We start from the raw sequence: 12,122 nt of genomic DNA, 5'->3' as shown, positions 1-12,122 counted from the left end.
AGGAAGGATTGATGGGCTGGATTTATACGTAAAAGTGATATATAGTTTTATTTTTACTGTCTAAAATTTTGGGCTGTGAAGAAAAACTTTTCTGATTTTGGAAACCTATTTTGATCTGTTTCATTGCTCTTCTAAACGTTGTTTAATTTTGTTTTTATTAATTAAATTTTTTTTTTGATTTTTGTTGCACCCAGTAAAATTTCATGGTGCATTTAGTGTTTGGGAGACAGCAAAGGATAGTGAATGATATTTTTTTATAACACTTAGTTTTCTATATATTTGAGGAATTGAAGAAAAATATTCTACGTATATTTTTCAGTATCAAATTAAATATTAAATATTAAATAATTTATAGTATTACATCAATTTTTATGTAATATTTTTTTACAAGTTTCTAAGAATGATTGTGAATACAATGCACATTAGTGTTATGAAGAGTTGGAGTTGGTTTGCTAATAGGGAAAATAAATGTATGTAGTGTATTTAGGGTTAAAAACGTGTTTTTTAGGGGTTTAAAAATATAATAAATAAGAAAATACATTTATCTTATATTTATAAGAATTTTATTCACAAAATAAAATAAATCCATCAATAGTGTACCTTGAGTTGGCCTAGTGGTGAAGAACTTGTGCTCTTGAGAGAGAGGTCACAAGTTCAAATCTCATAGTGGGTAGGGTATATTACTGATAATATTTTAGACAGAAGTTTTTATATTCCTTGGAAGTCAAATTGTACAAATACCTAGACCAATACTAAAGAATGTCCTATATAATTATAAAATGCAGTGAAACAACAACTACTATTGAAAGGTAGAATATGTAACAAAGGGAATTATAAAAGTACATCTTAGAAAACATAATTTTTTTTTAGAAAGCATAATAATAAAAATAAAAAATAAAATAGAGAATTATTGTACATAAATAAATAAAATATGATATTTTATAAAAAAATATTTATTATATTTAAAATTGTAAAAAGTGTGATGAGTATATAATCTTGTGAATTATTAGAAAGTTTCTTACTTTATTCTTTTTTGTTTTTATTTATTTATTTTGTAATAGTTTCTTAATACTTGTACATGATGATAAATGGTGCAATATTGTATAGGGCTGGACCTATTTACCTTTATTTTACTTTATTCTTTCCTACATGTGATCCTCTTGTTATTAACATATCTTTCTTCCATATGCATGTGTGAATATAAATTTTATCTATCTATTATCCATATTGATCCATATACTAATCAATAGAAAGCATTTTTATGTTAATATATGCCATGCCTATTTGTGTTGTAGTATTGACTCCACTACCAGGAACACAAAGAACAAATTCACCTTCACAAGACAAAAATATTACACCAAAAAGATAATTGATATTGAGATGAATAAAATGTACAATGATCTTTTCTTATAAAAGAAAAAATGAGAGAGATTAGAGCACACAATAATGACACATGGATCAATGAGATGCATAGTTAGGTAGGGACTAGGTAATATCCAATTACCCAACACAAATAACAATGCAATCTAGGAAATAATAATACCCAATTTAACTTAAGAATAGAGTACATAATAATTTACTCCAACACCCCCCTGAAGTGCAACTTAGAGAGAAGATTATTATGCAATATAAGAAAGATGCGAGATAGGTCCCAATTATAAAACCATTTTCATGTATAATGCAAATGCAATTCAAAAAATATCTCACAAATGAAGAAAAATAGGAAACCACAAGGGAGAAAAATCCTCTCCAAAAGAGAGAAAATAAGCAAGTTGCATGGATGGAGGACTTAATTGCACCCCTCAAGGACTATATAAATAATGTATATACAATCAAGAATTCCCCTTAGGAATTATAGCAGAAATAAAAATCTCCTCATAATGGATAATGTCCTATGAAAACAATGAGTTCTTCGAAACGAATCACAGTCCAATGTGTACAAACAACATTTCTCCCCTTCGGAAGAAGAGAAACCAAGTAAAAATGGAAGAATGCTTCCCATTTTAGATATGAATTAGGGAGTGAAATCCAAATGTAGAATGATGATGTTGTCTCTGAAATCTTCTCATGTGTTTCCAAAACCTTGGAAGATGATGCCATGAACCATAGGTATATACCCAATCACAATAGAAAGGAACCACTAGAAATTGATCTTGAAAAAAATCCAAAAATGAAGATGAAGAGACAATAGTTGTACTATTAATATCATAAAATAGGAGAGATAATCCCTCAAATGTGTCCTCCAAATTTGAAACCTGAGATTCTACAAACAATGTACCAACTTTTGGAAAATAAGTATCCCAATCAAGAAGACAATGATAATCCTGCATATTGCAAATGAGGGAAGTCTCAAATGAAAGTGAAGGCTAATCAACTATCTCAAACAAAGAATTAGGAACCTCTAAAGCAACCTAAATCTCAAAAACCTCCAGAGGATCACAAACATGGGTTATTTTATTTGAAGAGAGAAGAGGCACATTGGAATTTGAAAGAGGATCATTAAGGAATGGTTGAGTTTCATTTTCACCATATAAATCTTAAATGTGAGTCCAAAGACCATAAAATTGCTCAAAATGAATAAGTGACTTCAAAATTTCATCATTTACATTATCGAAAATAACTCTAATAAATTTATCCCTATAGCCTTTCCAAATACTATGCTCACAAGGTGGGTGAGGAGTAGCAACATCATTATACAAATACATAAATAGATGATGCTAAGTAAGATGAGTGAGGATGGAATCACTCCATTGCCTATAGTTCCCCTTCTCCAAGGGAACCCATTATAACAATTCCTTAAAAAAATAAAGATAGATCCACAATAATATAATATAACTTTCAGAAAATAATAGTTTCTAAGGCTAGAAAACTTAATTGTTGCAAAAAAAAATGGTATTGACCGAAAGATGATAGTTGATATATTGGTAGTTACACACACCACCAAGTTAAAACAACCAAGCAAAAAGAGACAAACAAGTCAACCTTCTCAAGGGATTAGAGCACACAAAGAGAGCCAACTATGTAGTTTCTCCTCACATACTATTGGGTAAGCATAGGCATGATGAAACATTTCACTAAACTACTTTGAGAGATTAAAATATTTTTGTGGCAATGTCCTAATACTTGTACATAATTTTATAAACTGTGTGATATCCTACAAGGTTGTACCTATTTATCTATATATATTTTTGGTAATGGTTTAGTACTTGTACATAATATGGTGCAATATTGTAAAAGGTTGGATCTATTTACGTATATTGTAATAGTTTGGACCTATTTACATATATTTTAATTTTTTACTTAGCTATTTTACTGTGAAAAATGTAGAGGTTCTTTCTATAATATTTTTGTACTTGTACATAATGATAAATGGTGCAATATTGTACAAGATTGGACCTATCTCTACATGTGATCCTATGGTTATGGACATATCTTATGTCCATATGCATGTCATCATATAAATTTATTGTTTTATTTTTAAAGAGCATATTGAAATGGAAGTAAATTGCTTTATTTTTATTATTTATGAATAAATATCTAAATTATCAATTATAAATTGATTTTAGGCATTTAAAAAAAGACGGTGGAAGATATCTCTCACCCCTAGAATTCATATAAAACTAAAACGGGAACATAAAAATTCTAAATGAAAACTTCAAAATGTTTTATCTCACACGTAGAATTCATAAGACTAAAACCAGAAAAATAAAAAATTCATATCAACCGGGAACATAAAAATCCTAGCTGAGAAACACAAACTGCTTAAAACTAGACAAAGCCTAGGGAAGATAAATAAGCATAAGGCTAAAGTCATCCCAGAATTGAAATTTTCTTCTTATTGTCGGTGAGTTGACTGTCATTCCAGCATTTCACAAAATTCCTTTGTTTTGCAAACCCGAGGTATTGGCTACATTGTAGGATTCCATTGCATTGGATGAGGTGGAGAGGATTTGACTATTCCAATGTTGTTAACTTTCATCAAAACTAAGCTGTTTTTCATCAATATATAATGAAGAATGCCTTTCAAACAGGAACATGTTACACACCGAAGCAGTATAACATTGTTTTTCAATCTTGGCCTGTAAGTTTTTCTTTTACAGTCTAGCGAAGAGATAGGCCAGGTAGAGGTATGGTCCTTTCTGAAACTTCTCATGTTTTAACTTTTTTATCCAAAATGATTCATTAGTGGAATAGTAATGTTATATTTCAATGCCACGCTTGTGCATGGCTATGAAGTGAAGTGGAAAGAGAATAACGATCTTATTAGGGTTTCTTTTATTCATAACAGATAGTTTGAACAAACTCTTCGTTGAATATGGTTGATATCTTGATATGTCCTACTGAGGTCTTTTACAATTGGGTAACCGCCTTATCTAACACCACATTAGGTTGAAATAGTTATTTGTGCACTGTGCTTGATTTCTAACACATTTAAGAGAATAGATGTTTTAATCTGTCATGACATAACCGTTGTAGGGTAAATTATTTACATCTTAAGTTACACAATTTTCTTTGCATCTGATAAGATGGATTTGGATACAAAAAACTGCAGAGGAGTTGATATCATGGATAATATCTTTTACAATGTTGATGACCTGCTGAACATTAGCGATGAGGAACTTGGAGGAGCCATTGAAGGAAATCATGCAGGCGACTGGTCTATTCCTGTAAGGGCATTTCTAACGAGATTCTATGAAATGGGTATTCATTTTGTCTATTAGATTAGATATAAATATAAATGTTTAGAAATGTGAAGTAATCTCTGACATGGGTTTTTCTCTTTATTTATGTAACAGTTAGAAGTGGGTTCTCTTTTCTCTGTAAACGGTTTCTATGACATTGACTGGATAAAAGACTTCATTGAAGGAGAACAAAAAGAGAAAACTTCTGCTGATTTGCAACATAAAAAGGATGAAGAACAATGTCCAGAAAGTACTTCTCAAAATGCCATAAGTTCTGATCTCAGTTCAGACTTAGACAACAGGTCCTGCACTGTGAAAAACCTTATTCTTTGTTCAAGAATGACAATACAACGAAAGCCAAGAAGCAAGAGATCAAAAACTACAGTTTCTAAATGGGTTTCTAAACCCATTTCCACTATTGGCAGTGAGTCTTGCTTGTTTGATAATGCTGCAGCCTGGAGACAATCAGATAACTTGGGTTCTGAGCAAGGGAAGAAAAAGGAGGTAAATGATGCCAGAATATGCTTACATTGTGGTGTGAATAAAACTCCACAGTGGAGATGTGGGCCACTGGGTCCTAAAACACTGTGCAATGCCTGTGGTGTGAGATATAAGTCAGGTGGACTTTTACCAGAATACAGGCCTGCTGCCAGCCCTTCTTTTTCTCCTGATAAACACTCGAATTCCAGCAAGGTGGTGTTGGAAATGAGGAGTAGAAAAAATATGAAGGGCGACTAAATATAATTTGTAAGAGAATAAGTTTTTGGGAAGGAAATATTACTGCATAAAATTTTGGGTGCGAAGAAAAACTTTTCTAATTTTGGAAATCGTTTTTTTATCTGTTTGATTGTTCTGCTAAACTTGTAAGTGAATAAGTTTTATAGAGGAGGAAGGATTAATGGACTGGATAGGAATTTCTTTTCGGCTGTAAAAAAAAACTTTTCTGGTTTTGAAAATTTATTTTGATCTGTTTCATTGTTCTGCGAAAACTTGTTGAATTTTGTTTTAATTAATGAAAAGAGTTTTTGATTTTTGTTGGACCCAATAAAATTTCATGATGTATTTACTGTTTGGTAAGCAGCAAAGGACAGTAATGAAAATATTATATAACATTCAAGTTTTCTATTTATTTAGAAGAATAGAAATAAAAAATGTTTTCTGCATTTTTCTCAGTACCAAATCAAATATTAAATATTATATAATTTATAGCATTACATTAATTTCTATGTAATGATTTTTTAAAAGTTTGTGAGAATGATGGTGAATATAATTAATACTTCTATTATTAGCCGTTAGACAATACTATTGTAATGAAAATTTATTTTGTTGTGCTTATATGGTTATTAAAAAAAATTATTTAGACCAATGAAAAGCAATTATTTTTCTTTCTTTAAATTTTTTAAATTTTTTTTATAGTATACTATTGTAATGAAAATTCATTTGTCATGTTTAAATGGTTATTAAATAAAATTATTTAGATCAATGAAAACAAAATATTTTCTTTTGTTTTATATTTTTCAACTTTTTTCTATAATATAGATATGATTGGCTAATATTAGTTACAATAAATAAATATTTCTAATTGTTGGGAATGTGAAGTCCAACGATCACATGACCCTTCGCATTCTATAATGGCTGTGTGCAGCCCATGTATTTGAGTTGATTAATAAAAGTTATTCCTTGCTTTGAGTGTGGATGTAGGCATATTTGCCGAACCACGATAAATCGTGTGTTGTCTCTTCTTATTGCTTTTCTGTTTGTGTTATTGTTTTCTCTTCTCTTTCTAATCTTTACAATTGGTATCAGAGCCATGTTAGCTTGAGCAGAGATGGAGGAAGAAGCAGAAGGTAAAACCTATAACTTCTATGGCAGTTCTACGTTCCATGTAAAACTATGCTTCAAGCGCTGCTTACATGGGTGGGATGGTTGGAAGAAAGAGGGGGACTCAGTTTAAGAGGAAAATCTAGGGAAGGAAAAGGATGTTGGGATTCTTATTTACTCTCCCCTTGAGCCAGCCTTGGCACTTATTGGCCAAACTGTTAATGGTCGGGAAGTTGTTGGCATTTGTGTGGTGAAGGTTGAATGCCATGATAGTCCTTGTATAGATGCTGAAATTTCTAAGCTGAAAGATGTTGAAAAAGTGGTTGTTGTTGAAGAGGATGAACTCAAGAGATTGTGGGAGGAAGAGTGCATGCCATTGGAGACCCAAGCTTAATTTGTTGTTGACTCCCAGGATGAGGAGGGTGCAGATTGCAGTGAGGTAGCAGGGCAAAGAGACCTGGGAGAAATTTTGGCTTCGAAGAGCACTACGGATGACATGGCCTTGGCAAAAATAAAGAGGCACTCCCATAATGATGACAACATTTGTGCAGATAATTTCATAGAAGCCTCTGAGCCTATGGATTTAGATGACATAGTAAATGATAAAAGTCAGTTTTCTAGTTTGAAGCAAAAGCGACCATTGACAGGAGCAGAGGACAATGGGCATCGCTCCAAGCGGTTTTAGGCGTCACATGGAGTGAATGAAAATGTTATTAAATCTGTTAATGCTTATTCTAATGGAGGAGGAGATGTTTTATCTCGACCAAAATGCATTGACATTCACCAACCTGATTGGATGGATGTGGATGATAGTGCCAACATCAATGATGAACAACCTGAGGGTGAGAGAACTCGAACTCGTGATAACAATCTAATGGAGTTGTTTGATGATGAAAATAATGCCATTGTTTTGTTTTGTTTGGATATTAGAATCCAATAATTGTGAATCGGTAGATATTTTTTTACGAGGGAGTTCAGGTGATGGTGATGAAGAAATGTATTTTAAACTGGGACAAAGTGGTGTTTCAGTTTTTGGCATAATGGGTGAGTTTGTGCTTGATAGAGTTGTTAACTCTGCTTTGATTTGGAAAAGGCTGATTCGAAGCGTATGTGAACAATAGTTCGCAAAGCTAAAATCTAGTAGGCTGGTTTTAATGTGAATTTTGAAAAATGGATGTAGGGATGCTAGTGCATGGCTATGCTAGTTGGCCTTCACGGGGGAGATTGTTGGGAATGTGAAGTCCAACAGTCACATGACCCTTCGCGTTCTCCTAACTGTTCATTTCATATTTGAATATGATTATATAATGGCTGTAGGCATATTTGCCGAACCACGATAAATCATTTGTTGTATCTTCTTATTTCTTTTATGTTTTTGTTATTGTTTATATGTTGTAGGCATCTAAGTAGTGTTGAGTTCAAATCTTCATCAATATAAAAAAATATGAAATTAAATATTAAATAGTATTATATCAATTTCTATTTAACGTTTTTTAAAAAGTTGGCTAGCATGATTATTAATATAATTAACATTTGTGTTATGAAGAATTGAAGTTGATTTGTCAATAGGGAAAATAAATGTATGTGTTGTGTTAAGGGTTAAAACATGTTTTGAAGGGGTCTTGAAAATAGAAACAATAAGAAAAATAAATGAATGTTGATTTAGAATTTTTTTTTTGTATTTATAAGAACTATTCTCACAAAATGAAAGAAGCCAATCAATTAAATAATATTTTTAGATATAAAATATATTTTCTAATATATAACAATATTTTCAAGAATTTTTTTGGACTTAGAATTTTCTACTTGTAATCAATTAAATAATTTATAAGCATACTATTGTGGTATCAAGTTTTATTTATTGATACCACCATAGTTTTTAAAAATATATATTCCTTGGAAGTAAAATTGTACAAATATCTAAACCAATAATAAACTCATTAATGTCCTATACAACTATATAATATACTGAAATAACAACTACCAGATATAACATAGGATACATTAAATGCTAATCCCTATTGAAATCTAATCCAAAGTAAACCCTAACCCTTTTTAAATTATAACCTAAATTCAACCCTTACTATAACCTTAACCTTGATTGAATTCTAACCTTAACCCTAAACCTTATTGTTCCATAACCCTATTTGAACTCTAATTGTAAAATTAAATACAAATTAAATCAACCCTAACCATAATATATTACAAATCCATAGTCTAATTGAATACTAACTATAATTAGACCCTATTCCTAAACTTAAATTAACCCTATCACTAACCTTGATCCTAACTCGGGTTGAACCCCAATCATAACCTTAACCCCAATCTTTATCATTAGCATTAGGTTCAATTTGACTTAGGATGGAAGAGTACCCATTAGGGTTTAGTTATGACTATAGTTTAATTGGAGTTATGTTAGTGTTTAATTATGATTCAATTAGGGTTACAATTTATTTGCACTTCATAGTTCCAATGGAAATGTAATTATGCATATGGTTCACTTAGGGGACAATTAGGTTTATGGTTAGGGTTAGAGATCAATTATGTTAGAGTTAGGGTTAGACTTCAACTAGGATTAAGAATAAGTTAGGTTCAATTAATCAATTAAGTTTAGGGCTCAATAAAGGTTATAATTAAGATTATAGTTTAATAATGGTTAGGTTTCAATTTAGACTTTCCTTTAATAAGAATCATTTTAAATAAAATTTAAAATGTTAAAATAATTTTATTAATGTTAAATTAAATAAATTGAAAAATGTTATTAATATTTATTTATTTTAATTGAAATAATTTATAAAAATAGATTATTGAAGTTACAAAATTATTATTATTATTTATTTATTTAATTCTTATATGTTGTTGTTTTTGTTGCTTATTCTACTAGCATATATATATTTTTAATGTAGAATAATCTTGCATTTAATTTTTTCATTATTCCACTTAAATAATATAAAATTATTAAATTTTAAAAAATTAAATACTTTGATATCTCTCAACTTGCAACAAATCCAGTCAAGAATATTTCTCAACGACCACACATGAACACTCTTTTACAAATGCTTTCCTCAAAATTTCCATCAATCTACAAAGCTCTTAAATTGAATCAATATAAAGTGAAATATATGTTCTGAATTTTGAAATGATGTAAACTAATAAAATGTATATTTTTTTTATTGTGTATTTTATGTTTGTAATTTTGAATTTTTTTTTTTTAATATACTTTCTTATAAAGTGGACACTATAATTTAGTTGCTGATAAAACGTTGATTACCTGTAAACTTTACATTTTTTCTCTTCAATTTTTTTGTGTATATTGATAACTCCAAACCTTAGTGCAACCTTTTTTTTAAAAATAAATTTGAGTACTTTTACTGTTGATGACCTACTTTCAATAAAAATAAAATATAAAATATAAAAAAGTAATTAAAATATTAAAAGATATATATTTTAGAAAATTCATTTATAGATCTATAAAAGGGTATTTTTACATTTCAAAAAAAATATTATTCATAAGAGTAGGAGTTGTTGAAACATCAAGATTTTCAAAAAAAAAAAAAAGCTAGTAGTTAGACCCAAAGTGGTATAAATATACATTTAGTAGACAATTCCAATTGGAAAAGTTGTTGCCCATATATAAGATAGCTATAATGAATCTCTATAGATCATATCTTTGACAAATTAATTTTTAGTTAGAATTACTTAAGTTCACTTGTGCTGATAAGTTGGCCTGAAACATGACACAATTTTGTGCTGTTACCCACATATATTCCTTCCCGAATCTTCCAATGGTCAAATCACATGCTAGATTCATTGGAGAAAATAAAAAATGAAAACATTTAAGGTCAACTAGACTCAAAATGAACATATCCTTGAACTCTCATAAGAATTCATTTTCGAAGTACAAAAATGCGATCCAGCTTGATAGAAAGGATTTAAAGTCATAAATAATGTATTGCCAAAGGATCATAATAAAAAACTAGAATGTGGAGCACTACAAACATTGTCAGAACACCATTAGCACTAAATATACTTCTGGTGAACAACTTCTGGAGAACCAAATTCAATTGCCACAACCAAGACCAAAACTTGGACAACATGAAAAACATATCCACATACTACAAATAAACATTTAAAAAGTAATCAACCTTCTGGAATACAAATCTATAAGACACCTACAACAACTACCAGCTTCCTGATATACATACATACCTATCTTCCACTGCTCTCCATCACCTTCAATTTGTATACTAATATACAACATCTAGACCAATCCGGATCACTGAGTTTGACATCAATGACAACCAAACATATATTGATAACATCATGTTATTTCCATATCTCTATTTTAGTTTTAGATCTACACAACATTGATTTTAGATTTTTTTTATTGCTTCAGAACTATATCACATTTTGTGATTTGAAGCATTTACATTACATTCATTTTAGGGTTTCTACTCAAAACATAGGGTAGAACTCTAGTTTGCATTTATCTCATAGGAATCTTACAAACACATGAGTTTCTAAGGCACACACACATTTTTTGTACAATATCGACTATTTGTGGAGGTGGAAATCACCAAAACAAGGGGTTTGACTAAGGAAAAACCCTATATAGCCACAAACACACCATTTTCTAGCTTGTAGGTGTAGTCATAGGTTTTTGTCAAAGTAGGGAATTTTTGGGAGGTCTTAGAGAATAGGCACAGACCCATCATAAAAAATTGGACCTGGTTTTCAGGGACTAGGGTGACCTCCATGCCCTGGTCCTCCTTATTTGGCTCTAGATTTGATAGGCTTATCTCAGATAGACTCAGAAATGTGTCCCCTAATTTGTAGCTCAATTTAGTCTCTATGACTAGGGAACCCAGTGCCCCAATCCTATCAATTCAATGGCAATTTTTTATTATAGGTGCACATCAAAATTTCATTCCTAGATCTATAATTTCTATCTTAATTCAGTTACTGCATCTGTTTGTTAATACTACTATTAAAGGTAACATTTGTCCATCCTATTAGTATAGCTTTGCATTCCCCTACATTTAGTATATTTTCTTTCATATCAATGAAGGAATAGAAACCCTATAAGTATCACTTGACTCTCTTTCACGGTATTTAGTCAAAAGGGATTTCTCCTTTAGGTACCTTCATATTCCAATATTTGGATGAAAGTGGGATTAGGTCCTAAATTACCCGATTGCATTTTCATAAATTACACTAATTATCATCATAGAGATATATCCTTCCTAATTATTTTGGTACAAGCTTCTATTATCATTAACATCACTATCCTCTTCATCATCATCACCAATTGATCCATCAATAAATAAATTAGTTTTGAGCTTGATTAGGGTCAAAATTTTGGTTTTTTTTTTTTTTTTTGTGAATTCTTCCTTGATCCTTATGTGTATTATCATTGTTAGAATTTATTATGGTCTTTGCATCTTAAACCCATAGAAGGATCATGGTCTTCTAGATTAGGGTTTCATAAGGCATATATGTTTGCACTTGATTTTTTTATCATGTACTTGGAATATAGTCATTTTATTTATTTATACATTGGTACATTACATGAAGCACAATATAAAATCTAGGTTGCTTGTACCACTACAACATGATTAT

The 12,122-nt window shown here is 30.4% G+C and overlaps 1 protein-coding gene across 1 annotated transcript; it reads left to right on the top strand.

The window, feature by feature from the left end:
• The first annotated feature begins 4,045 nt into the window (after nucleotides 1–4,045).
• On the top strand, nucleotides 4,046–5,552 carry LOC131066038 (GATA transcription factor 9-like). Its single transcript, XM_058000716.2, has 3 exons — nucleotides 4,046–4,127; nucleotides 4,553–4,667; nucleotides 4,797–5,552. Exons 2-3 carry the CDS (start codon nucleotides 4,566–4,568, stop codon nucleotides 5,418–5,420), a joined length of 726 nt encoding a protein of 241 aa, XP_057856699.2. The 5' UTR covers nucleotides 4,046–4,127; nucleotides 4,553–4,565; the 3' UTR covers nucleotides 5,421–5,552.
• Nucleotides 5,553–12,122: the final 6,570 nt, after the last annotated feature.

This window comes from Cryptomeria japonica, chromosome 11 (assembly GCF_030272615.1).
Source record: "Cryptomeria japonica chromosome 11, Sugi_1.0, whole genome shotgun sequence".
Taxonomy (NCBI): Eukaryota; Viridiplantae; Streptophyta; class Pinopsida; order Cupressales; family Cupressaceae; genus Cryptomeria; species Cryptomeria japonica.
This window is presented reverse-complemented; position numbering and strand designations above follow the sequence as displayed.

Coding starts and splice junctions, on each gene's coding strand:
- LOC131066038 (XM_058000716.2), top strand. CDS start 4,566: ATGGATAATATCTTTTACAATGTTGATGACCTGCTGAACATTAGCGAT. Junction 4,668..4,796: donor CAGGCGACTGGTCTATTCCT/GTAAGGGCATTT, acceptor TTTATGTAACAG/TTAGAAGTGGGTTCTCTTTT.